At 49.9% G+C, this 26,966-nt stretch overlaps 1 protein-coding gene across 2 annotated transcripts; it reads right to left on the bottom strand.

The window, feature by feature from the left end:
* Window positions 1-25,727, bottom strand: SRL (sarcalumenin). Of its 2 annotated transcripts, XM_053364088.1 has the most exons (8): window positions 25,499-25,727; window positions 12,094-13,497; window positions 7,796-7,894; window positions 5,840-5,935; window positions 4,710-4,745; window positions 3,328-3,444; window positions 1,536-1,769; window positions 1-1,014 (listed from the first exon to the last, which is right to left on the bottom strand). In XM_053364088.1, the coding sequence occupies exons 1-8, from the start codon at window positions 25,560-25,562 to the stop codon at window positions 203-205; spliced, it is 2,862 nt and encodes a 953-aa protein (XP_053220063.1). In that variant the 5' UTR covers window positions 25,563-25,727; the 3' UTR covers window positions 1-202. The 2 variants fall into 2 exon arrangements, with proteins under 2 accessions (XP_053220063.1, XP_053220064.1); XM_053364089.1 differs by lacking the exon at window positions 4,710-4,745 and having other exon boundaries at window positions 25,499-25,725.
* Window positions 25,728-26,966: the final 1,239 nt, after the last annotated feature.

Genomic DNA, 26,966 nt, shown 5'->3' with positions numbered 1-26,966 from the left:
TCAGGAATTCACAGTGTTTTATTCTCTTCTGTAGGCTCACCCAACTTCCCTGCCACTGATGCCAGTGACTCCAAGTCCTCATTGCATATTAGCTCTTGCCGGTGTGGCACTCAAAGGGTTAACAGACCTTGGCTTCTTGGACAGATAAGACATAAGCTCATTCACCAACAGGAACACAGGAGTGGTTACACTGAACAGATTACTAATGTTTCTTGTAACGGTTCTTTGGAGTCTCGCCACAGCCAGTTGTGTCGCAGGAGAGGACGCTGGGTTTCTTCCCCAGGCCAATACTCCCCAAGAGCTCTGGCAGCTCATGGGTTATAGCCCTCTCAATCTTCTCTAGGAAACAGCCTCCCATGTAGGAACACTGCTGAGCAAGAAGCTTAAAGGAGTTGATAGGGTTGATCCCAAAGAAGTCCTTGTAAGCTTCACGATTAGGGAGGTCGAACTTGCTGACATTGGTCTTGGCCAGGATTGTTTTAAAGATGTAAAACTTGTCTGGATCCTCCACAATGTCCTTGAACACGAGCTCTCCATCGCTGAAGAAGGTCATTTTGTCCTTGTAGGTCTGCAAGTAGCGGTCAACTAAGAGTGCATGGATGCGGACACGGATGGCATGTTGGCGGATAAAAGCAATCTTGTTCTCCAGCCTGTTTTCAATCACTTGGTTCAGGTCTTCTAGGAGTGAAATCTCCTCTTTCAAGAAGAGTTCTCTGTGGGTGTCGGGCTCGTAATCCAGGGGCCAGAAGGAGCTGACATAGACTCTGGGGGGCTCAGTGACGTTGATCAGTGGAGCCAGGCTCCAGAACAAGGCTCCGTAGACTCGCATGAGCTCTTGTGTAGCCAGGCTGTCAGCTTTGTTCAGAATTATCCTAATCTGAGATTCCCGTCCCTTTAGCTGGCGGAAAAGCATCTCCAGCTCTAGCCCCACATCCAGCTTTGTGGGGTCAAACACTACAAAGATGAGGTCAGCTCTGTCAATGAACCACTGGCAGACATCATTGAAAGGGTAGCCTGTAAGACAAGGGGAAGAGGAACATCAAATTAGAGCACAGGAACTTTCTGACATCTGGCACATGACAATGATTGCCCAGAACCCTTAGTGATACATCTTTGGAAACCCATGCTTCACTAAGGCAGGGATGTTCCTGGGCTGCAGCTCCCACCAACTGCAGCACTTGGGGTGACCAGTGGTCAGGGATGATGGGAGCTGTAGTCCAGAAACATCTGGAAGACTGCAGGTATAGCTGCCCTGCATGAAGAACCCCATCCTATTTGCTGTTTTCCCTTGAGTGGATAGTTAGAGCACAATGGAGAAAGCAAAGTTCAAAAGGGGAGGGATGCAATTCAAAAGCTTGGCCAAATAGTGAAGTCAAACTGATGTACAGTACATACTGCAGCAAATGCTAAAAAAGTGAAAAATATTGATATCTCATTTGACTATTGACAATGCTATATGAATTTTGTGGTTGACCAAAAACTCAAATCGAAACACCTCAAGACCCTCTGAACATTAAGGCATAGTAGGGCTTTACCTCGTTCCTGCTGCTTCCGGTTTTCAATGATCCCCGGCGTATCCACAAAGGTAACCCTTTCCAAGAGCTTATGAGGGACCTCAATCCCTATCAGCTTCTCCAGAAAGTTCTGACCAAATTTCTCAAGAGGTGAGAAAGAGCGTGTGCTGTCCGCAGCCATCACAATGCCTTCAATGGTCTTGAGCTTGGGGCCATGCATGATGACGGTGAACTCTGAGGTGGTGGGTTCAGCTCCTGTTCAAGGAGAAAGCAAAACAAAGGCCACCCTCACACATCTGGCAAAAAAAAACCAGTTAAAATCTCAGCTCCCTCAAAGCCCAACAAGTTCACAACAGAGGAAAACAATCCTATTGTCCCTTCCAAAACTCTCTTAGCAGTGCTTACGCTAAGCAGACAAATGGTTTCATCCCTTGCTCCTGGCTGATGACTGTGACTTCAGAATACATCCCCGATGGTTTAATACAAATAGCTTCTTGATTATCAAATCAGTATTCATTGTCCCAACTTCTATCACACTCAAGGAAGAGGGCAATTCCCTGCTCTGTTTGGCAGAAACCTGGGTAGCTATAACACTACCACTCATTCTGCTGACACAAAGGAAGATAGTACAGCTCAGGCAACCGACTCCACTCTGGAGACCACATTTTTGCTGCAGTTTCTAGAGCTATGCTTAGAAGCATTTTGCCACCGGTCCAAGCTGTTCAGCATTGTATGCAGAAAAGGAACCCCCAAACTGCTGAGCTTGTTTCATCTTGCTTAGAAATTTCATTTAAATAGAAAGCTTTGCTCATTGGGAATCAGAGAGAAAGGAAGCCCCAGAGGGTGGTAGGAGGTGGGGAGGAGAGAACACTGAAAAGGTCACTCCTGCTCAAACTAATTGGCTCCATGCAGGGAAGGCAGAAAGTTGCAAGTCCCCTTGTGCTTGCCAACTGTGGTTCTTGCAGTCAGGCAACCACCTGAGGAGGGAAGCCAGCCCGATGGGGAGTCTCCTGGCCTAGCCTGACCTGCTAAGCAGGGTGCACTCCAGAGAGGCAATGGGGCTGAGCTGGAAAAGCTGGAGCTTGAAGCACAGCTAGCAGGAACTGTTGCTTCTTCTTCTTCTTCTTCTTCTTCTTCTTCTTCTTCTTCTTCTTCTTCTTCTTCTCTCTCTCTCTCTCTCTCTCTCTCTCTCTCTCTCTCATACCTGGCTTGGCCAAGGCAGTGACTTTTTTCTGCATCTGAGGCCTGGGCACACCAGGGAGCTCACTTTGCTGGACCCTGACCACGAAAAGGTCCGTTCTGACACTAGCTACAGAGATTTTAACAACCCCTATGCCGTAGGGTGGAGGAGAAATCCAATTCAGTACATGTTTAAAGCCAAATCTATCAAATTCACACTTTACGAAACAATATGATAACAAACACAGCTATCCTTTGAAATGTGCACTTATCTAAGTTTTGTGATTCACCTCTCCAACCAAATCATGTCTATAAGAACATGTTATATATGAGAAAGTGCCTAACAAAGACAACTTTAGTGAAAATGACATACAAAAATGTATTAGAGCAGGGAAATTGCTTGTAAAAATGTGAACATTTGTCAAAACTGCATATAAAATGTGTTAATTAGGAGAAATTTGCACTAAAATGCTGATGAATTTTCAAGAAGGAATTTCCATATTGCTACAAAATGTGGAGAACTGGATTCAAGATCAGGAAAATTAGAAGCCGAGAGAACTGAATTGGACAGCTCCTTCCATCCCTAGCAGAAAGGGACAGGTTATACAGGTGCCTAAGACTGCAGAGGTGCTACCTGTGTAGAGCTGGTAGGGAGTGTTATCCAGCCCCAGGAGGTAGTTTATCATGGTGGATTTGCCAACACTCCATGGTCCCAGGAATAGCACCATCGGCTTGGAAGTGATCTCTCCATCTGCAAGGGGAAAGCAATAATACCACAGGGTGATTTTTTGTTTCTCCTTAAGCAGGAAAAGCTCAGGTGTGTCCTTGAAAAGTTTCCAGTCACCTCTTAAATAACTACTTGGACCCATGCCCCCAAGCTCACAGGAACATTGCCCAGCCTGAACAGCCATTCCTTGGGGCAATCAGTGCAAGCCAGGGATGAAGGCATCACAACCTCCACAGAGTGGGTAGGGTGAGGCATCACAGTGCACACACAAGCTGCTCACCTGCCATCACCCTCCACAGTCTCCAAAAGCAGGAGCAGTCCAAGCAGATGGGAACTCTTAGCCATGCCAGTCCTCTCCAGGGTTGCCCAAGCCCTGCTGTGGCCATGGCAGGGCCCTTCAGTTACATTAAGATTTTTTAAATGAACGTTTTCAGTTGGTATCTTACTCTGGATAGATTAAATCAGGTCTACATGTGCTGGAGATGTAAAGCTGCACATGCTGCTCTTATGCACATATTTTGGCCATGCTGGAGGATAAAATCCTTCTGGGCAGTTGTATTAAGTAGCATTGAGAGCATTACAGGAGGCTTCTGGGATATAAAAGAGATCATGTCATAGAGAAATAGTAACATTTCTGATCTGACAATTAGTTATCATCGGAGAAAAATAAACACACACACCCCACAGACACTTAATGATTGGATTACAAAAGAATGTTTTAATTGTAAAGCTGATGGACCTTGTAAGAGGGAAGGCAGGCAAGTGGATATATATATATATAGAGAGAGAGAGAGAGAGCGCAAGCCCTTTCATTATGCATTGGTGCAACAAAATATAGGAGGATGCTGAGCCACAAATATCACTAGAAACACTGTGACAACATTGTGTACTCCTTTCCACCTCCCCTTGCATCTCTCTCTCCCTTTTCTGTCTAAACAAAAGTATGTATATTTCATATTAAGTTTGCATTGGTATTTACTTGGTTTGTTTCTGTACATGCAGATTTAATGATAGTAATAAGTTGTTGCTGCTGCTGCTGTTGTTTGTTATTTAACAATAGCCTGTTTAGCTCAGCCAGGCACGTAGGTGGTCTACTGGTGATGGTGCAGAAGCCAACTTAGGCAACCAAAGAGGCCCAAGGGGTGCGTTTTCCTTCTGGTCCAGCCAGAGGGGCTGCTAGGCGCAGCAAGGAGGTGGGGGAGATGTCTGGTGACACTTCCTTGCTCAGCAGAGAGAGGCTGCCTGAGAGGAGCCGTGCTCACATGCAAGTGACAGGAGGCCATACCCACCTGTGGCTGAGGAGCCCAAGGTGCGTCCAGGGTAAGCTGTTAGGCAGGAGAGGACAGGGCCAGGGGGAGAGAAAAGGCAACGTGAGTAGGGAAAGGCTCAAGGAAAAGGGGTGCTTGGTTAGGCTGGTCTCAATCAAGAACTGAAGATGGGCTTTGGCATTCTCTGAGGAAGGATGCAGCGCCAACGGATCTTTCCCCCTGCCCTATGAAAGAGGCTGGAATCATGATTCATGATCCACACAGTAACACAAGAAGGAGCTCATGCATCAAAGACCTCTTTTCCACAGGGATTAACATGCAAATCCTATCCCAATTTTGTTGGGAGGATCATCAGCTAGCGGCTTCTTTGCATACTCAGCCCCTCTGCAGTCTGATGGATTTCACAGAATCATAGAATTGTAGAGTTGGAGGGTACCCCCCAACCTCTAATCCAACCTCTCGCAATGCAAGAATCACAACTAAAGTATCCCTGGCAGATGGTCACCCAACCTCTGCTTAAAAGCCGTCAAGGAAGGAGATCCCACCTTCCCAGGGAGTCTGTTCTACTGTTGAACAGCTCTTACTGCCAGAAAGTTCTTCCTAGTGTTTAGCTGAAATCTCCTTTCTTGTAACTTGAATCCGTTGGTCCGGGTTACAAGAAAGGAGATTTTGAAAGGGCATCTGCTCTCCTTAGCCTTTTTCACATGGGCTTAAAGAACATTGAGAATGGAAAGACCAGCACAGTCCACAGACCAGAGATGTATCGGCTGTCCTGGAGAAACCCGAGGCTGGCAAAAGGAGAAAGGAATTTTAGGGGGAACGGACACTAAATGGTGAGGGGAACACCCTACTGAGAAGGTGCTCAGTAGTTACAGAATGCTGTGGAAGGGGGAATAGAATGAAGTATCCAGAAGGGGGGCATGTCCAGAACAGGAGCATTCCACACTGCAACATTTTGTTGTAGGTCCTGCTAGTAAGTTTCTACTTCTGATTCCAGCAGCACCAGGGCCTTCTAAAATGCTGCAGTGCAAGATGAGACCCCTTTGGGCTGAATGTTCTGCCTCTCCACTTCCCTCCTACCTCACAAGATTGGCCACGAAACATGGCAGCCCATCAAAACATAAAAGTGGTGCCCCGAACACAACCCTCACCTGTGATTTCATGCTGCCGTAGTTCATTATACTTGTAAGATTGCTCCAAGGGCTTGATAGAAGTGTGGTAGATCTTCCTCAGCCGCTGCAGTGTGCCTGCAATGAGAGAAGAGGCCAAGAGGAACATATCAAAGCAGAAACCAAACCGGCCTGTCCACCACCACAACCCCTTGCACCCAGTGCCGGGTCAGTGAAGTGGCCAGTGGCAGTCGGAAGCTAAATGTGCAGGCATATGAGGCAGGCGGCTCTCCCAGTTGGCCTTTCCCCTGTTACACACGCATGTTTTACCAACAACATTGCAAAGAAGGTGTGAGAGGATTTTACGTTTTCTTGAAATAGGAAGAGGCTGCTCCTTTTGGTGCGCAGGGCTGTTGGGGTGGTCCTTCTGGCAGGAGGAATAAGTGATGCCACTTGGCAACACCTTTGCTCTTCTTCCCCCATATCCACCTCCTTTGCTCTCCCTCCAGGGGTTTCCCAGATCCTATGGGGCAGTTTCCTCACTCTGCAGAGGAGCACCTGGCATTCATCTTCAGAGAAACAAGAGAACACACGGACGCCTCTGCAGCTCACCAGTTTTGGATTCCCCTTTGGCAGTCTGGGTACCTGCCTCCAAGGAATCTGACCTCTGCAGTCCATGTTTGCAAGATGCTCCAGCCTCAGAAAGAAAAGCTGACCCACATCATGCGGTGGGGTTTAAAGGGGAGCCTCCGGCCCAGGGCTCCTTCCCCTGCTCTCCTCTGATGGGGATGGCAATGCTGATCCAGCCAGGAGGGCTCTGAAAATGGGGTTTCCCTTGCAGAGGAGGACACCCAGTGGTGAGGAGTAGCAAGGGCAGGAGAGCCAGAGAAACCCTGAATGGAGGGCCACCAGCTCTCACTCTCCTGCACCTGCCAGAAGGAGGCAAATCAATCAGTTTATTCCGTGTGTGTGTGTTTCTGTGTTTGTGCACTTGGAGAAGGGTTGTTGTGGAAGACTGCAAAGGTTCAGTCCCTGCTATATCCAGGTTAGGAATGGAAGATAAATTTGTTTCAGTTTGCATTTAAAAGCAGGTCTATTAGATAAACACTTTCCGAAACCATGTGCAAACCAAAACACAGCTGTCCTTCAAAATTTGCACTTACCCGAATTTTTTTGATAAGGTTCTCCAATCAATCAATGTTTACAAAAATGCATTATATACGGGAAAAGTGTATATGAAGATTAAGATATTAGTGAAAAAGGACACACACAAAAGCATATATTAGGAGAGGCTGCTTGCAAAAAGGTGCACGGTAGTCAAAACTGCATACAAAAATGGGTTCATTGGGATAAATTCATGCTAAAAATCTGACAAATTCTAATTCAAACATTTAATTCAAAAATTGCTGCAAAGTGCAGAGAACCGAAATAATGACTGGAAAAATGAAAAATCTAGAGAACCTAAAGTGATCCTTCTGTCCCCTCATTGGAAAAACTTGAGAGCTGCTGCCTGTCAGAGATGACATTATGGAGCCTGATGGACCACAGTGCCTAACTCAGTAGAAGGCAGCCTCCTAAGTGCGTCTGTATCATCATTCCTTGCTATGGCCTGCTAGTCCTTCTTCCAGAGGACACCAGAAGAGGTCTCAGGCCCCTTCAAGAAGCTGGAAGAGGGAAAGTTTGAGAGCTGGTGATGCTACAAGAGCTTCTGAGGAGGGAGCAAGCCCAGGAATAAGGCTCAGGGGAAGCAGATGCCTGATGGTCAGTGATGAGATCCTGGAGGCACAGATATGTGGTCCTATGCAATATGAGAGGGTGCTGTAGGAAAACAGAATGGACTGGGCCTCAGGGCCCTCTCTGGAGAAAGAGCTTGGGGCCCTGTCAGGCAGCATGGGCCACTTTGCAGATGTGCCACACACAGGGTGTGCGCCCATCTCTCCCAGCACATCTTTGCATCCTCCCCCTCCCCATCACCAACCTGTCCCCTTCCACTGCTACCTGAATAGTCATCTGCAGGCTTCTCTTCCTTCAGCTTCAAGGTGCTTTCAATGTGGGTGCGGTCCCTCCTGGCAGACTCCCCGGCATCCTCCGCCTCTTCTGCAGAAAGAGCAGAGACAGAATCACGGCCTGCAGGGAAGGTATCCAGGAGGAGGAGGGCTCAGTCCCAGCTCCCAAAGGGGAAAGGAAGAGGCTTTCCATGGTGCTCATCCAGGCCTTTGGCACGCAGTGAGGTTTCCCTTGTGCAGGCATTCCTTCCCTGCCCCCAGCCCTGCCTCCCAAGTGGAGCTAAGGGGCTGGCAGCTGCCGGAGGGCAATCTTCTAAATTTAGATGCTGCTGCATCCTGACTTCACAATGATGGGCAAGGCGAGGGGGGTCTCTCATGACAGGAATAACCTCTGACAGTATGCCATGCAACACTTTTGAACTTGTTGATACACTGGAACAGAGACCATTTTAAAACCAAGTTGACACTCCTGTCAATTGAGGTTTTATATTATAAAATGCAAAATAACTTCATCACTTGAGTGCCTAACAGGGAATTTCAGAAGACAGCATTGCAAGCCTCCCACCTAACACTTAGCATCTGGGCTGCACTTCTAAGCATGTCCCTTGTTTTCTCAATGAAAGTGCTGACCTCAAATTAAAAATAAATTTTCTATGCCACTGTGGGAAAAGAATGCGTCTCAATAAGGAATGCTGTGAAGATGGGAGACTGAAGCCCTTAAGGTAGAGACAGTGAAGATCTTAAGGTGAAGATTGAGCTATTAAGACCAAGAATATTCAGGATGGCAATGCATCAACTCTGTTGACTGTTGGCATCTTACAACAATTACTGGATGTGCAGTTAAAAGAGATCAGAGCTGAGATGGTTGAAATGGTGAATGAAAATGGACCAGAGAAGGATGACATGGAAAATGGAATTAAAGAAGACACAGAAGCTGATGGACTACATGGAACTGGCAGAAATGACTGGCAGAATCCGAGACCAGGGAGAAGAGTCGGTGGAAGAAGATTGGAAGAAATTTAAAGACTATTTACAGAAATATTGTAAAATTAATGAATGTTAGAATGATGCTGGATTGAAGTTAAGTGGTTTCTAGCTGTATTGGTATAAAAGAATATGAAAAGAATTGGATTTTTAACAGGTAAATTAATGTTATAATATATTATATAATATATAAGATTAAAGATCAGGATAAAATAAGGAGGGAAAGGGATTGCTGAACTAATAAATTGAACTGGAATACAAAAAGGGGAGGTATGAGGAGGTCCGGGAAACAAGTAAATGAAAGATAAGTGATGAAAAGATTGAATTGTTTTTAACTATTTTTACTTTGTATTTTTTCTTTTCTTTTTTTCATTTTGTAATATTGTAAAAACCTTAATAAATATTTATAAAAAAATAAAATAAAGAAGACACAGAAGCTTTGGACAATGATTTCGATAAAGGGTTGCCAGAACAGGAGAGGGAAATGGTAAAGTTGGAGGCAGCAGATTATGAAATGGATAAATCCTTCACACAGGTGTCTAGAGGAATGAAACAGCCAAATGGCAAAGTTATGATGTTGGAGGAGTGGAATGAAGCCATGGATGAAGAGATCAAGAGACATCCTGAGCTGGCAGAGATAGAATTGAGAGAGAAATGATTCTGTGCACAATTTGGAGTGAATTCAGAGTAAAAAGCTGCCAAGCCTCTGGCGCTTCTCTTGGAAAAAGAATGAAAGAAGTGGAAATGGAAGATTTTGGTTTTTGTTTTGGGATGGAAAATAACAGCAAATAGAATTAGAAGATACGGAACTGGGTGTAAATTAATGAATATACAATAAGTAAATAACCAAAAAATATTATTTTAACATATGACCACAGTGGAGAGACTCTTGTGTAAACAAAGATAACAAATTAGAGATCCACTTTTAGATTTTTTGTGTGGAAAGGAAAATGAATGAATTTGAGATATTTGGGTCTGAAGACTGGGAAACCATTGCTTTGCTGCAGAAGGAAGAACAGCTGGATATCCTTTTTAGTCCTTTTTTCTTCTTTTTATTATTATGATTCTAGTCTATTATTATTTTCTATTATTATTTTATTTCCCTTCTCTCTCTCTCTCTCTCTCTCTCTCTCTCTCTCTCTCTCTCTCTCTGTCCTCTACTCTGGGCCACTATTGGGATTATACACACATGAAGGTGATAGTAATCAGAGAAGGGAAGATCTCCCAGGGTGGGAGACTGGAGAAGAAAGGGATGCTCACAGGTAAGAACTGGGAGGGTCAACCTTTTTTTTTGAAAACCAAGAGTTAAGCCAGGGCTTTTTCCCCGGCTGGAACTCACTGGAACTCAATTCTAGCTCCTCTCAGGTGGGCACCATTAACATTATAAGAGAACAAAGGAGGAGTTCATGGTGAGTTTTGGCACCTCTTTTTCTAGAAAAATAGCACTGAGTTAAGCTCTACTTTTGGGGAAGAACTTTGTACTTTCTTTTTCTTTTTATGCTTTGTTTTCATTTAGATTGGCTTGTTTTTTATTGTAATGTATTATGAAAAAGCTATACATATGAAGAAAAATACAGCTACATGGCAGGAAGCCCATTCACTTTCTCTGATGCAATTCACACTCCACCTCAACAGGGGCAGGGGGTCCAGCTGCTCCCCCAGACAGTGAGAGGCTTCTTGAAGGGGTCCTTCCTGTTGCCACCCTGACAAAGTGTGTTTGGCCACATGGTCAGACAACTGGCAGCATCCATAATTTTCAGATACTGGGTGGAATATAACTTTCATGAAGTATAATAATGCAGCCAGTCACGTTAATAAACAGCCCACAAAGTTTGCCACCCAGTTGTGTGACTGCAGACTAGATTCCCTTTTGTCTCATCCTCCCATCATGCCTCTGTGGTCCAAAATGCCTGTCCCAGTTCCTCCTCCGCTCCTGAACCAATTTCTTCCCATGTCACTGGGAGTCACTGGAGCCCTGCCTTGTTGCTGGGTCTGACTGAATAGGCCCCGCGGCGCAGGTCTGTGGTGCCAGCTGGGAGCTGAGCCCAGCCTACCCCACAAGGCAGCCGATAGCTGCAGAGAAGACTTTTCTGGTCCCCAAATAGCCACTGGATACAGCTCTGGTTACACTTTGGCATCAGCTGTGTGTTCAAGAGCAGCATTAACAAAGGGAAGCTCCTTCTCGCTTCCTGCCCCCTCCCTCAATGGCAGGTGATCAGATGAACATTCCTGGCATGGAATTTATTCCAAGGAACACCCCCTCCTGACAGTCATGCCAGCAATTAATTGCCTCTAGAGGGTTTTTCAGAACCTTACTGGTCGAAGCTGCGGGGGGCGGGAAAGGGGGCTTTCTTTGTGCAGTTGGGGGGGAAACATAGTGTGGATTTAATATCAATATGGTGAATTTATTTAGCTCATTTGTCAATATGCTGGAGAAAATCCCTTTGAATTCAGGAACCCCCTCCCTCCAAGCGACAGGCCTTCAGGCAACATGCCAGAGAATTAAAATTATCCTTAGACTTCAAGACTTCAAGTCTGTCAACCATTATTGTACAGCATCTTGTTTGCATGTTTCATTTTATTATTATTGTTATGTAAAAATTATTATTCATGTTGCTGCTTTGCTGAATTAAAAAAACCCACAGACCATTTGACATAATAGAGATCTTGGATTTTTGCATCACTATAGCAAACTTGAACTGGTTTTGTTGGTTCAGGTTTTGTATTACTGTATTTTTCCAAAATTAAGAAATTAATATTTTAAAAATTCCATGTATAAGATGACCCCCAATTTTTAACTTTACAAATTTGGAGGGAAATATAGTTTTATACATGGAAAAATACGGTATTTTCTGCAGAAATGCTGAACTGGTTGCCTCTAGACCACAACCCATACAGGACCACTTGGTAACCTACCCCATACAGCTGAGGCTTTAAACTAGCAAAAAAGGCACTGTAGATTTTGCATCCAGCAGAAGGGGAGAAAATGTAGAAGCACATAGCAAAACAGTGAGAAGACCTAGAGGGACAGAGGCCCACCACCCTTGCTTTCTTTAGATCTGCACTTAAAAATGCAAAATGCCTTTCGACCCAAACCCTTCCCTGAAGCTTCTTGGGCAGCTGCTTCTCTCCTCACTCCCACCCCTTCACTGTCCTGCGCTGGTGAGCAAAGGCATTGGGGTCGGGGGCAAAGGGGGTGGCTTGACAGCCAGGGTAGGTCTGTTGGGAATATTGTGTATGGGAGCTGTTTTATTTAGCCCTACAATATGGCACGAAGGGGGCTGGAGCCTCTCCAGGTGAACTGACCAGCGGTGGAAGTAGCTGGAGGGTTGCTGTGAGGTGCTGGGCTAGCGGCAGGCGGGGCTGGGTGGGCTTGCTCAGAGGATGCCTCCTCGTGACCACCGAGGGTGTCTTCATTGCTGGGAGGAGTGGGCATTGCTTCTGCTTCACTGGGGCCTCCCTCTTGATGCTGGAGGTGGGTGTCAACCTCAGGGTCAGATGTCAGGCTGGGATCTCCTGGCTCCACTTCACCCATGCCTTTCCCTGGGGAAGTCCCCTCTTCCCCCTCCGCTGCTCTCCCCTCTCTCTCTGATGGGGCAGGACCCTCTTCTTCTCCTCCTATTCCATGGGCAATGGCTTCTTCTCCTGCCAAGGCAGTAGCACCCTCTTCTGCGGCTTCCACTGTGCTGTCATCTTCCTGTGACTGAGGGTCTTCTTCCTCAGCGGCATCTTTCTGAGAATTGTCTCCTTCCTCAGCGGCATCTTCCTGAGAATTGTCTTCTTCCTCAGCCTCATCTTCCTCAGAGCTGTCTTCTTCCTCAGCCTCATCTTCCTCAGAATCTTCTCTTTCCTCAGACTCATCTTCATCAGAACCTTCTCCTTCTTGTAGGCTGGTATCCCCCTCCCTGGCCACTGTAGCCCCTTCTTCTCCCTCCTCCTCCTCTGCATCAAGCTGCCCAGGACCATCCGCTGTCTCCTCCTCTGCTTCTTCCTCACGGGGGCTGGTGTCCTCTGCTTCCTCAGACTCTTCTTGCCCCTCTAACATGTGGGGCTCCTGTGGCACCCTGTCTGGTGCCCCCAAGGTGCTCACTGCAGGGGAGCCATCACTAAAGTGTCTTTCCACAGAGGTAGCTCCATCTTCACTGACCAAGTCAGCAGTGATGTTGTCCTCCTGAGTGGAGGACAGCTCCTCTCTGGTCTTGACAGGGGGCTGAAGGAGGCTCTGGGAGGGGCCCCCACTTCCGCCTGGGGCAGCATCTTTGGCAACTTCCTCTGACTGGGCCTGCTCACTCTCTTCAGCCTCCTCTCCAGCCAAAACATCCTCCTTGTTGACTGCAAGATATTGCTCAGGTGCTTCCCTTTGCCCATCCGTGTCACGCCCTTTGTCGGGGGCATTCTGTGGTTCAGCAACAGGGGCTTCCTTTTCTTTCAGACCCTCAGCTTCCAAGGAGCTGGTGTCCAGTTCAGCAGCTGCCTCAGTGGAGCCATCAGCATGAGGGCTTCCTTCCACACCTGTGCTGGCTTCCTCCTGGCTGTCTAAGGGCCGGAAGGGAATTCCTGTCCCAGGTGGGATGGCAGCAGTGGCAGCAGCAGCAGAGTCTCCATAGAGCAGCTTCTCCTTCTCTGCCAGGCTTGGGTCTCCGGGCAACAAGCCTCCTTCGGCAAAGGTGGCAGAGTCTTCTGTGCCATCCGGGGCAGAGACTTGCAGTTCTAAATAGTCAGAACATGGTCAGTCAGTTTGATCTGTGCTCAGCCTGCCTCCCTCCTCAAAACGGCCTGCGTGGTTCACTCGGGGCACACGATTTGCACACGTGGCTCTGCATAAAGGCGCAGGCAGAGCCAGGCTGTTCCCTTTCCTATTAAAGGGATGTTGAAACTGATGCGCATTTTGAGGAGGCTTTTATAAATACATTCTTAACCCTGTCCCAACTACCAGGCTTGGAATCCAGCTTGCTTTTCTTGCTCCTATCAATAAACTGGGTGCAAACTGATGCTGGTTGGAGGGAATATAGCTTGGGTTACACACAGGCAAACCCTGAGCAAGCCTAAGCCCCGGCCGGCTGGCCCTCTCTCTCTGCTGGGCTTCCTGCCTTCCTAGGCTACAAGTACAGAAGGAGAAAAGCCAAGGAAGGAGAGGAACAGCTTGGGAGGGAGAAAGCAGCTGCCTTTAAATGCTTTTTGAAGGTTTTAGCATATCCCAAAGTACCATGTAAGGCTAGGAATCACCAAACACTTTGTGTTTCCTCTCAAAGTTCATCTTCTGTGCTCCACAGGTTTCCTGCTCTCCTTTTCCTTCTTTTGGGGGCTAAGGAAAGCTGGACAGAAAAGGAGACAGAGGCCATGGGGGTCAGTTGCCTCCTTTGCCAGCCTCACGTTTGCGTTGATGTGATGGCACGGATCCTTCCAAAGTAGCTAGTTTACAGTTAAGGAGTCCAAACCCACCTGCCTCTCTCTGTGTGAACCCAGATCAGTCTCTGTTGTTTGAACATGCTGGCAGGGGTACATCAGAGAGAGGCAGGGCTCTCTCCAAACAGCGCAGGCAGAGCTGAAAACGGGAACTGGCTCACAAAATCTCCCGAGCCTTGTGGGATGTTTCACATGTCTGGATGCAAATGCTGGCAATGAAGGTTCTTCTTTACTGGTATTGCATCTTCCTTCTCACTCCCACTCCACAAAGCACAGCCCAAATACAGAAGAGCCCTGTTGTTATTATTATTCCTTTTCCCCAAATAGGGGACTCAAGGCAACTTACACCAATTAAAACAGCACAAACAAAATGCAAAAAGCTAAAAACATGTAAAAGATCATTGTTAAAAGTAATTAAACTCAAATAGAATTGAAATAATATAGAAAGGAAATCTATTAAAATGCAGATAGTAAAAACAGCACAGCACTATTAAAATCCCTTTCCTCTAAAAACCTTAGTCATTTCCCAAAAACCTGTTGCTTCACCTGCCGACAGAAGGACATCAATGAGGGAGCCAGTCTGGCTTCTCCAGGGAGGGAGTTCAAAAGTTAACTGGGAGCAGCTACCACCGAGAAGGCCCTCTCCCGCTTCCCCACCAGGTGTGCCTGGGAGGTTAGCAGGAGCAAGAGAAGAGTACCCTCCTGAAAATCTCAGAGCCTGGGCAGGGTCATTTGAGGTAACCTGGACTTAAGCCGCATAACCACCTTTGTTAGCTTGTGCCAGGAAAGAGACAGGGAGCCAATGGAGCGACTGCAACAAGGGAGTCACCTGCTCCGGTCTCTATCCCCGGCATCTCTAGCTGGGCTGGTGGACATCCTGGTGAGCCACAGCCAGGGAATCAGTGTGGCCCAAAGTGGGTCAGTACAGGGCAGTTTCCTATGCTCCTAGTGGCAGTTGCCCCCAGACACTGGGCCGGCCTCCCTAGTAAGCAGCGTGAACCAGTAGTTCAGTGAACCAGTAGTTCATTTCCTTGTGTCTCGGTTGCCACTGCAGGAAAACATGAGCCGAATTCGGAACACAGCCCTTACGCCATCCACACCAGGCCACAACTATCCAGCTGCTTTGACTGGGTCTACTTCCCTCTTCTCCAAGTCAGGGTCCCTGCGCCAGGGAAAGTGGTGAGTGAATCTGGCCAGTATCCCAGGAGTTGTGTGGGGGAGAGAGAAGGGGTCACTTGTGCTCTCTATAAGCCTCCCACCCACCACCATTTCTTATTGACCTGAAATGGATGCCTGAAATTCAGCAGACCTCCATTGAAAACAGCAGCAAGTTAGAGGGATAATTCTCCCTCCACACCGGATGGCAGGGGGCAAGTCCCATTTGCCCATGCAAAGCTTTTCCTTTGTGCAAGGTATGTAGCTGAAGGCCACCCACCCCTGTCACCTGGGGGAAGGCCCCAAGCATTGGCCAGCCTCTTTGAAAGGCTTTGGAATCATCGAATCATCAAATGGAAAAGTTGGAAGGAACCCCAAGTCCAGCCCCCTGCAATGCAGGAATCTCAACTCACGCATCCACGGCAGATGGCCACCCAACCTCTGCTCAAAAACCTCCAAGGCAGAAGGCTGCCTCCCTGCCTGCCTTGGAGAGGCCTGGCTCTCTCATATTAGAATATGAAAGGCACAACACCACGGTGTAAACATAATGACAATGCTTTGCTTTTGCTTATTAGAAAGAGAGACCTTGGCTGCTTCAGTGTGTGCCCAAATGCGAAAGGGATGCCCTCTGACCATCATAGGTCCATTGTTCTTCCCAGGAAGTGTTGCTTGGCCTGGGGTTCCTCCTCCTCCTCCTCCCCCCCCCCCCGCCCACCAAAGCTTTGCCCAGGAAGAGGTTGTGGGGGTGATTGCAGGGGAAGCCATGGGGCTCAGACCTGTACATGAAGAGACCAGGGGCATTTGCCCAGAGGCAGGTGGGCTGGGGTGCTTTGGAACTAAACAACCTCAGTGGTTGGTTCCCTGTGGAGACCTCAATGGTGAAAGACCTGAGGAGCTCCCTTGGGGGGCTGGACTCAGGTGGGAGCTCCTGGCCCCTCACTTCCTGTGACCTTCATGGCCTTATATAAAGAGCCCTCCTTGCCCTCGCTGGCCCCAAACTGGAGGCGTCCAACTATATCGAGCGCTGAATTCTGCTGACCTGCAGATAGTTAAGGGGTGTTTGCTCTGCAGCAAAACGGGCTGAAGGTTATGGGCTTAACACCCAAGCAGCCTCCCTCATCGGCTAAAAATACCACCGGCAACTGGGTGGGGGGTGCTGCCGCTGCTGCTACAAACCACAGAAACTCCCTTCATGGCTCCTGCCCCTGCCTCCCCGTCGCCCCCACAACACAAACACACACACACAGAAAGGTCTTGGAAGTGTCTCCATGGAGAGGAGCCCAGCAGGACTTTGGATGTAGGGGAGAGGCCTCATTCCTTTCCCTGTGGGTGAGGGGCAGAGGCGGTGGCAGTGGCAGGCTGGGTGGGTGGGTGGCAGGTGGGGGCAGGAACCCCTCCAACGCATCGCACAAGCCTGTTGTAAGCTGACACCCTGGGATGCCTCTTGGACACGCCATACAGTACTGTATGCGTGCCGCACTAAGAGAGCCGAGGACGCCGAGAGCACGTCAAGAATGCCAAGTCTGCTGTGGCAGGGCAGATTCCAGCCCAGGACCCTGCAGGAGGAAGTGGTGACGGAGCCTTCTGGGTGGCAAAGTCGCAAGCAACAAAATGTCTCTGTGGCCTAGGAAGCAAAGGATGTCCAGGGTCAAGCCTCAGACACACGTACCAATCCCACCAAACGGCAGCAGGCAGAGCAACAGCCAAGTGAACCAGAGTGACGTCCTGTCAGCCGGCAGGCAGCTACATAGACGCCCCATGCAAAGATTTCGGCCGCAGGCACACAACTCCAGGGTTTGCCCAAACAGAACCCCCCAAGAGCAAGCCACAGCCCTCCACATGCTCTCTCTGAGATGATGGCATTAACCTGGCCCTCTTTGTCAGCATACACCTAAAAACTAATGAAACAGTGGCTCAGCCTAGAGAGCAAACTTTTTCCAGGCATTGTAACCGACTATCCCCAACAGAGCTGTGACGGGAGAGGAAGCGGGGTGCCCACCTAATGCCCACACAAGGCAGGGCTACGATGAACGAAGAGGGCAGAGAAGAGGACGCCAGCCCTCCACAGCAAGCTAGAAATAATGTGTGACGTTTGCCCCATAATAGAGCAGGGTGGCCATAGCACTTGTCCCACCTGCAACTGCCCCTCCAGGAGGTCCTCTGCTCCCCCAACCACCAACTGCCCTCTGTGGTGCTTCTGGATAACTCTGCTCTGGCCACTGCTCCCCTCCTGTCAGGACCAGCAGCCAACCTGGCCCCTGGGAGGGTCCCTGGGGGTCCTTCATCTGAGCGCAGTGCTCCCTCTGCAGTCAGCCCATCACCCTCACAAGGTCAAAGGCCCACCTGTGATGGGGAAGGAAAAGGGAGTTTCCCACCTGCCCTTCTTGCTGTTTTGACAGCCCCGCAAAGTGGTGTCTGCTCTTCCCTGTGTGATTCCTGCCTGCTGAGCCTGGCTGTTACCCTTCCTCCTCGTCCTCCATTTTCTCAGAGAACCTGCACTCCCTCCATGCCTGCGGAGGTGGAAATCCCTTGCCTTCTGGGCACTCCCAGCACCTGACAGGCTCTGAGCCAAACCTCTGGCCCTCTTCCCACCCTGCCTCTGGCAAGAGGCCCTGCTTGCTGTCTGCAGCCCTGGGAATGCTGGAAGCCCCATCCCTCCAGAGAAGTGGTGAGGCTGCTGGGCACGTGGAGCATGGTTGGCTGGCAGAGAGCTCTGCTTTGCTCTGCAATAGTCACCATGCAAGTCTGGCAAGTTTTAGGCTGACTTGAAATGTGTGCTGGAACCCAGAGCTTTGGGCCACTTTGGCCAGTGTCATCCACCCTGATGAGAAGCCAGCTGCCACGCAAGAAGAGGGACACTAGCCGCCACCCCAGGAGCAACCAGGATCCCCAGGGGGCCTTCCCCTGGAGTTGCTGGCTGGTTGGGGGTCCCAACATGGCAAGGCCTGCAGCTACTCAGCCTCTGGGTCAGGACTCTCACTCTTCTGTTTTGGGTTGGACAACAGGACAGAGCAACCCCAGAGGCACTTGCAGAGAGCTGAAGAGCCAGGACGCTGCTCTGCACTCAGTGCCCACCAGCCAGCCTTTGCAAGCCCCCCTTTTTCCCTCTCCAAGATAATAGAACCATAGACTTGTAGAGTCAGAAGGTACCCCAAGGGTCGTCTAGTCCAACCCCCTGCAATTTAGGAAACTCAGCTAAAGCATCCATATAAGATGGCCACCCAACTTCTGAGGGAATCTACTCCATCGTCCAACACTTCTTCCCCTGATAAAGCTCTTCCAAATATTTACTCGGAATGCCCTTCCTTGCAAGTTGAATTCATCTATTTGGGTCCTCCTCTCTGGAGCAGCAGGAAGCAAGCTTGCTCCATCTTTCACGGGACAAGATATTTGAAGATGGCCCTCAGTACCTCATGGTCCTTTACTGTGAGGCGAAGGGAGTGGGAATAGCTGGTCTTGTTCAGAACAATAGTGAACCAGCGAGTGTAAACCTGCCTGGGATGCATGTGCTTTTGCTTTCCCTTTTAGCATTCACACGTAGCACACAGGCATTCAGCAATGTCCCGGGTTAAAAAGAAGACCCCATCCTGCCAACTTCTGCGAAACTGCAGCAGCCAAGACGCACCCTCTAGTGGCCAAATGCAGAGTGGCGGGAGGCCAAGGAATGTAATGCTGGATTCTGCAAGTCCCGAATCAAAGGTGCAAACTTTTGAGCAGCATAGATCTGCCCTGTTGCCTGACAAAGAGAAAAGATTCCTGGCTCCCGCCCTGGTTCCTCCTAGCCTCTGAAAATAGTCCAGCTCTAAACCTGGTATCACTCCTGTTTTCTTCAGTCCTCCAGAATGGCTGCCGCTTTGAAGAGTGGATGGACTGCACACCTGGTTAAATGCCCAGCTGGCTCCCCAAGAAAGAAAGGCGTTTTCCTCGCCTGGAAAAAGTTACCAGGAGAGAACACACGCAATACACACCCCTCCTCTGTGCTTCGGCTGCACTGCTGGCAGTGGCGTAGCGTGTAGGGTGCAGGGGGGGCCGGCCACACCGGGCGCAACATCTGGGGGTTAGGGTTAGGGGGCGCAAATCCACGGGTTAGGGGGTGCAAATCCACGGGTTAGGGGGTGCAAATTACTTGCCTTGCCCCGGGTGGTGACAACCCACGCTACGTCACTGACTGCTGGCACATCCTTTGGTGAGCAGTTAGGCCTCCAAAGGGGCAGGCAGGTCACCAAGACTTACCCCTGGGCACAGGCAAAATGTGAGGTTGTTTTGAAATCCAAGATATTTGATCCCCACATAGGACAGCTGCATATTCCTGCATTGCAGGAGGTTGGACTACATGATCCTCAGGGTCCCTTCCAACTCTACAATTCTGTGATTTAATTCTTTTAAGAGGTACCACACCTTTTTAATAACTGTTTGATGGCCTTGCTGCTGTAGGCTGCTAAATACTGGAGATTTTGGGTGAAATATTTAAGAGAAGGTGCAGAGAGAGGAGGAGAAAGAGAGACACATACATGGAAGAAGTTTAAGGACTACTTAAAGAAATACTATAAAATTAATGACAGCTAGAATGATGTTGGGTTTAAAATAAATGGTTACTATTAGTAATGGTTAAGACAAAGAGAATAAGGATGATTAACATAAATTTATAGTAAAATAAGGGAAGATTCGCTGAATAATTGTAAGAACTTGGAATACAGAAACGGGAAGCAAGAGGAAGTCGAGGAAGTAAGGTTTAAGAAATTAGGACATGAAATGGTACTTGTTTTTTGTTCTGTTATTGTTTGTTGCTTGTTTATGTATGTTTTGTTTGTGTTAATATAAAAATTGTTTAATAAAAAATATTATAAAAGAGAGACACATACAGAGAGAGAGAAAGAGGAGCAGACATTGGGGATATATCTGTAGAATAGGGCACAGTCGGCCCTATTAGTGCAATGAAGGACACCTTTCATGAAGTTCCCACAATGGTCTCATATTCCAAAAGTAAATGAAGTCGCATAGCTCCTCCACTAAACAGAGAGGTTTGCGTTGCAGATGGTGTGTGCAAATTTAGGGACCTTGTGAAAGAATGCAACCCCCCCAAAAAAAACCTATTAGTGATTACTTCTATGATGCTCACTTTTCTGTGCTAACTATGGGCAATCTTAAAATGAAAATATGCAGGGAAAGGGCCTGCTGGGTGATTTGTAAGCCAATGCAAGAAGGAAATGCCACATGACTATCTTAGCTGGAGTATTGTTGCAGAAAAGGAACGAATGTCCCCATCATATGCATGTCTACAGCTATTGTAAGGGGGGCAGAGGAGAAGAGGCAATGGCCCCTAAAAAAAAGCAGACTCTTTCATGCTGTAGAAGAGAAAGGTTGAAAGTACCACTTATTGCATTGGCACATACGTCTCCTTGGCTTATAATATTTGAAACCTTTTATTGTTTTCTAAAGAACAAATTAAAAAGAAGTGTTCTCAGGTTCCAGTGAAGCTGGTGGTGACCTTGGGTTGTGTGATTCTGCCCTGTAGCTGTTGCTGGGGATGGAAGAGACACAAGACAAACCTGATCCTTGCGTGAGGAAAGGGCAAAGTTCAGTTCCTCCAGGAGGCTGAGCCTTTGTCTCCCTGACTCTGGAATAGAGAAAAATGGGCCAAATGTCTGGAAGAATGACCCCACCCTCCCAGAAGCACTCTTAGTGGCTGCCACAGGCTGAACCTCCAAATCCAGCAACATCCCTTGCTTGGGAGCAGTGTAAAATACTCATAAGTTAGAAGGAAATAAAGGGGGATACTGTATTTCAGTGCAAGTTGCAGTTTGGGGGATGGCACTTTCCTCTCTGGAAAGCCAGCTCAGAACCATTGCTTGAAGTGAAACTCTGGGGGATCCTGTTTAGTTTTCCTTGTAGATAAGAACACTGGGAGCACACTGGTTGGCCAGGATGCCACCGGCCAGTGGCTTCCCCATGCAAAAGAGATGCATGCAGAATGGGGAAGCAGGAGGCGCCTGGCGGAAATCCTGCCTCCTGTTCTCCTGGGACTTTGGGATCATACAGCTGCTGGCTTTGATCACTGGCTGATGTTCACACATTCTCACTGCCAGCTACCCAGAATCCTGTTAGTATGTGTTGCACTAGTAGGTCCAGCTCTCTTGACTTTTGCCTTACAGGCCTCACCCTCCAAAAGTACTCTGATTGCTAGACAAAGGTAGTACCAGAAAGTGCCCCAATTCTTGCACACAGACCCCACCTTCCTTGCTTGGGTACATCAATGACAAAGGGGGGGGGACTTTGTTTGTTCCATGCACACACCCAAAAAGCAGTTCTTAACAACCCCAAATCCTGCAACGATCAAGTCTATTTACATTCACTCATTCCCTGTGGTTCAGAATATGAAGAGGAAGGGCATGGAGAAGCACCCAAGTTAGAAACTTGCTTTGTTTGTTTCATACAAGAGGAGCTGCAATCCACACCAAGGCGCTCATGAAGTCACACAGCTCCTGTTTCTCCTAAGTGGAAACTGTTGGACCATCCCAGCAAGGGGAGGGGAGGGAGGGAGGGAACAACAGATGCTGTGAAAAAGAGCTCCTGCACAAGCAGCAGCAGAGAGCGGACAAGGGTCCAAGCTCCCCACTGTCTGGTCTCTCTCTAAGGCCCTGCCTGGCTGCCACCCCCCTTACAGGCTCTCCCTCCCGCAGACTTGGCAGGCTTGACTGAGCACCTGCAGTGCGGCCTCTAAACCTCAGTAAAAGAAACCTGGGAGCCCTGGATTTCTTCACAGCCATGCCAAGGCCCCAGCGCTTATTACTGGCTGTGGCTGGGTAGCCCCAGGCGGCATAAATATAGCTCCCTTGCGCCTGCTGGGCTGCTCAGGTTCCATTGACTGGTCTCTGCAGACATCCTCTCTGCAGCTTGGGGGTGAGGGTGGCAGCCAGCTGCAAACTTGTCTGCAACACAGGAGGTTCCTGGACTTGGGCTGCATCACAATGCACCTCCCGCTTCAATTTCCGACTGCCTTCCAGTCAAGCCCCCTCACCCCTTTTCTTTTGAGACCTCATTGGGCTTCTGAGTTACTATGCAAGGAAATCAATGGTCAGAAGTGCAAGTTGGTATTGGGCCTCGAAAGTTCTCCAAAGAGCAGGCAGAAGGGAAGGTAGGCATTTTGAATTAGGGGTGCAACAAGCAAGACCTTCCCAAATATAAGCAGCTCCACGACTGTTTTGGGGGAGGGCTCTGCCTTTGCAGCCCAGAGGCATCGTGGCTTTCTCAAAAGGCAGAAAGAGACCACCATCTTTCCTGGGCTGCGCTCAAGTCTTAGAGGTTGTGGGCCGTGGCTGAGCCTAGTGACGCAGTGAACATCCCAACTCTTACTAACTTGTGCATTGCTACAGGATCTGAGATTATTCCATGAAGGTAAATCCATCTGTTTCTGTTTTAAGCAAGAGGTGGGAAGAACATGAAGGGAAGGGCTTCAGATCTCAGCTGGATGAGTCAGCCAACACCTGGGCTTGGGCCTAGCCGAGGGGGTGGGCAGCTACCCCCCTAGATCAAGGAAACAATAGAAATACTAAACTAACTGACCAATCACTTCGGTTCTGACCCCCCCAACAAAAATCCTGGCTATGCCCATGCACTTGGGTGAAGGTAAAACCCAACCGAGCAGCTGAAAAGGGCAGAGAAGTTGGCTGGCGATGGAAGAAGCCATCTTCTTCTGCAAGAAGGTGGGAAAGAACAAGCTCAGAGGCAAGAGATGAGTGAGCAATCCCTCCAGACACTGCTGGGCTTCCATCATCTTCTCTGGCCAGGGCTGGTGGGAGTCTCAGCCCAACAACTGCCACCACAGGTGGGCTGGATTTGGCCAGGAATGTGACCTCCCAGTAGAATATGAAGTCAAACAAGACCAGAAAGGACCTTGAGTCAACAGGGAGAGCGGATACAGCGAAGCAGAGGAGGAAGGAACTGCTGACAAAGACCCTCCAAGAACCTGAAAGTCATGGCAGCCTCTGAAATACAGGCAGGGAGCATTTTGCCAGAACCAAGGGAGAGAGCAAAGTCTTCGCTGCCCTTTCCTTCCTAAGCACCAGAGGAACTGGGAAGCGGCAGAGCCAAGCAGCACCTCAGGCCCATCTCCTCCCAATACTCCACAAGGGATGCACAACACTTCTTCAGAAGGGAAACTCAAAACACAACAACTGGGAACAGAGAACGGTGCCCACCTGGGACTCTGCTCCATCATACTCAAGCTAAAGGCAAGGCTGGCTGGCTGGCTGGCTTGCCAGGGGGGTCAGGCACGGAGCAGGACCACTGGGGTAACTCACTGGGGAAAGCGAGGCTCCTGTTGGCTGGAGGGGGAAGCCCAGGAGCCCACCCCCAGTCACACCAGGAGAGAAGGCAGCTTTGGCCCTTCATCTCCATTTCATCCCCTCTCACCTCCCCACTGTCTGCAGAAGCGCCAGACCAGGTAATGCAGGTAGCTCAGGTAGGGCAGCCCCCCCACCTCCATCCCTGCAGCTGGAGGGCCACAGCGGGTTCATTCCTTGAAAACATTCCTTAAGTGCCTTTCATCAAACGATTCTCGGGCTCTGAACAAAGTGTGAATAAAATCAATTCACACAGCATATAAATACAATTTCAAGCCAACAATTAAGCATAAAGAAATACAGCAAGACGAAAACCAACCCTGAAAGCTAAAAACAGGATAAGCACGGTTCTGAAAACACCCGTCTACTATCCAAAACACCAAGCAAACAGGGAGGTCTTTGTGGAACACCCAAAAATGGCACTCCTGGTGCAGGGCAAGCCAGTTCCACACAGAAGGGCATTCCAGAGCCAGGATGCCAACCCAGAAGGCCATCTCTCTTCCCGCCCCCCCCAAGGGTATTCCTGGGAGCAAGACAGGGCCTCTCAAGAGCATTTCACTGGCCTGGGAAGAGGCCCTGCCAGCCCCCAGCCCCTCAACAGGCCCCCAAGCCAGGGACACTCAGGACTCAGCCCTGAAAGCTGTTTTCAATATACAGACAAGGGCAAAATGGGCTCAGCCAGTGTGACCTGATGGCACACCCCAAGATACCGAGGGGAGGTATAGAAAACCCAGGGGGAGACTGAGAGAGCTGGTCCCCATGGGTGCCTGGCCTTGCTTCTCTGCTCCACCTGGGCTCCAGCTGCAAGTGAGCATCAGCTCAGGCCTTGGCTCAGATGCAGACACCAGGGTCACCAGGAAGCTCTGTGTGCCCTTTGCTCACTTCCAGAGCCCACAAGATAGCAGGAACCTTTGCCAGGGGGCAAAGAGAGAGTCACCATCAAGCTCCAGAGCAGATTCCAAACCAGGTGCAATTCGGGGGCTCAACGTGTTTGTGTGTGTGTGTTCTACCAGGTCGAGCAGAGCCATAGCAAGGGCACGCCGTGCCCCACAGAAAGTGGGAGGGTAGGGGGATCCCCAGCCCCCCACTAGTCCCTTTTGTTCTTGAGAATGACAAAGGATGTCCTTAAAAGGAGGCAAATCCGCAGCCCTGGCTCCTCCGTGACAGTGCGAGGAGGCAGCAGCTGAGCTGGCCATGGCAGGGAGGGGGCTTGGGGGGGTCCAGTTACACGCCTGTTTCCATACTTAGCCATCCTGTGGCAGCTGGGCATATAGCGTCCAGCCTGAGAGACCAAATTAACTCAAGGGCAACCAAGGGGAACGCTGGCAGGCGGGCACACACTCTCTCCACCGACAGGTCCCCAAAAGAGGGGGGCAGCGGAAAGCACCACGAGGGCACAGCACAGCAGTGGCAGGATGCCCGCCCCAGAGCCAACCTTCTACTCTGGTGCGGAGAGAAGCCAGCCAGTCACCTTCTCTTTCCACCAGTGCAGGCCAGGTGGTCCAGCAGCAAGTCCACACTGCAGCTGTCCTCAGGTGGCTCCTTGGGCACTGGGAGGGGGTGGTGAAGGAGGCCTGCCAGCTTTGCCCCCCTCCCCTCCCATGCCTGGCTGGCTCCCAGGGGGACAGGCTGAAAGGCACCCACATCCTCCTTCACACCCACCCGGCCCCTGCCCAACGCTGCCAGGGCCACCCACAGCCCAGAGATTCTGTGCCACCAAGCTGTGGCCCATTACAAGGGGGGGAGGGCAGAGCGGAGGCCAGGGGTGCAGGAGGGAGACCCGGGAGGGGACAGGGCGAGCCTCTTACCTGCCCGCGCCCCAAGGAGCAGGATCGGGGCCACGCAGCAGCAGAAGAGCCTCAATCCATGCATGGTGGTGGTCTGGCACTGCCTCTCCTTCCACCCCTCTGTCTCTGCCGCGGAGGCTGTGGAGCAGGCAGCTGGCCGGCTGGGCTGCAGAGGGGCCTGCACAGATGGTGCCTGGAGCTGGACTGCCCGAGGCCCCTCCCTGCCCGGCCACTTCAGGCCCCTGTGTCAGTCACCCAGGAGGCGCAGCCAGGCCCAAGTAGGGAGAGGGGAGGAGCAGCAGCAAGCAGGCAGACGGATCCTTACAGCTGAAGCAGGCCATTGCCATTCTGGCCAGCACCAGTGGGGCACAGTGGCTAGGAGTCCTGGGCTGTGGGTTGGGAGAGACCAACGTTTGAACCACCCCACTTAGCCAAGAAGCTCACAGGGTGTGAAGTGGAGTGGCAGCGGCAGCAGTCACCATTTCCCTCTCTGCCTCGCAGGGTCGTTGTGGGCACTCAGTGAGGACCCCGGAGAGACCAGGGTTCCAATCTCAACATGGCCATGAAACTCCTTTGGTGACTTAAGGCCAGTCGCTGTCTCTCAGCCTCTCCTACCTCGCAGGGCTGTTGTGAGGATTAAATGCAGAAGGGGAGAACCCTGTACATGACCTTGAGCTCCGTGGAGAGAGAAAAGGCGGTCTAGTCATGCAATAAACTAGTGGCCAGTTCTCCTCACGCCTACTACGCAAAGGAGAGAGGGGAAGGGGCTGTTTGAGCAAACCAGGGGTGGCCCCTGAGAGAGCCAAGGAGGCTCCTCAGCCTGGTGTGCTCGAGACAAGGAGCAGCAAGCCTGGACCCGCCTCCCCACCAGACGCAGCTGCCGGTTGTCCCACTCTATAGATTCCTCTTGGCATCCGTCTTTCTCAAGATGGGGGTGAAGCCAAACTGCTGCATTGGGGCAGCACCAAAGTGACCTATCCAGGGTGCAAGCATATGGGGGGTCTTGGGCTGCCCAGACAACAAGACCCCCCCCCCTTGGCTGCACTGATGGGATCCAAAGGAAAGCAGAGCACCTGCTTGCCTGCAGGAGTTGCCAGAAGGAGGAGTACAAGGCACCACCCAACTCTGGATTTATGTGGGTTTTCCTCCTTTTCTTCTCCCAAAGATATCCTGCAAGGCAGCAGAGGGTTAGGATTAGAGTTTTCCTTCTCAGGGGGGTGAGCCCCATCTGCCCCTCACTTCCCCCTACAGCAGAAGCTGCCTTCATGGCCACAGGACCCACTCTTGGTCTCATCCGCCCAATCGGGCAGAGCCTGTCTTCACATGCAAGGGAATACATAGAGCCAAAGGGACCCCTGACCATTAGGTCCAGTTGTGACCGACTCTGGGGTTGTGGCGCTCATCTCGCTTTATTGGCTGAGGGAGCCAGTGTACAGCTTACGGGTCATGTAGCCAGCATCTGGCGAACCAGAGCAGCGCACGGAAACGC

The sequence above is a fragment of the Podarcis raffonei genome, chromosome 14 (assembly GCF_027172205.1).
Source record: "Podarcis raffonei isolate rPodRaf1 chromosome 14, rPodRaf1.pri, whole genome shotgun sequence".
Classification (NCBI taxonomy): Eukaryota; Metazoa; Chordata; class Lepidosauria; order Squamata; family Lacertidae; genus Podarcis; species Podarcis raffonei.
Note: the sequence above shows the minus strand (reverse complement) of the source record. Positions and strands in the feature narration are given on the sequence as shown.

Excerpts from the sequence above, each read along its gene's own strand:
- SRL (XM_053364088.1), bottom strand. The coding sequence starts at position 25,562 with ATGCATGGATTGAGGCTCTTCTGCTGCTGCGTGGCCCCGATCCTGCTC. Across the intron at positions 13,498-25,498 it reads GCTCCTTGGGGCGCGGGCAG|AACTGCAAGTCTCTGCCCCG; the intron begins GTAAGAGGCTCG and ends CTGACTATTTAG. Across the intron at positions 1,770-3,327 it reads TCCCTACCAGCTCTACACAG|GAGCTGAACCCACCACCTCA; the intron begins GTAGCACCTCTG and ends CTCCTTGAACAG.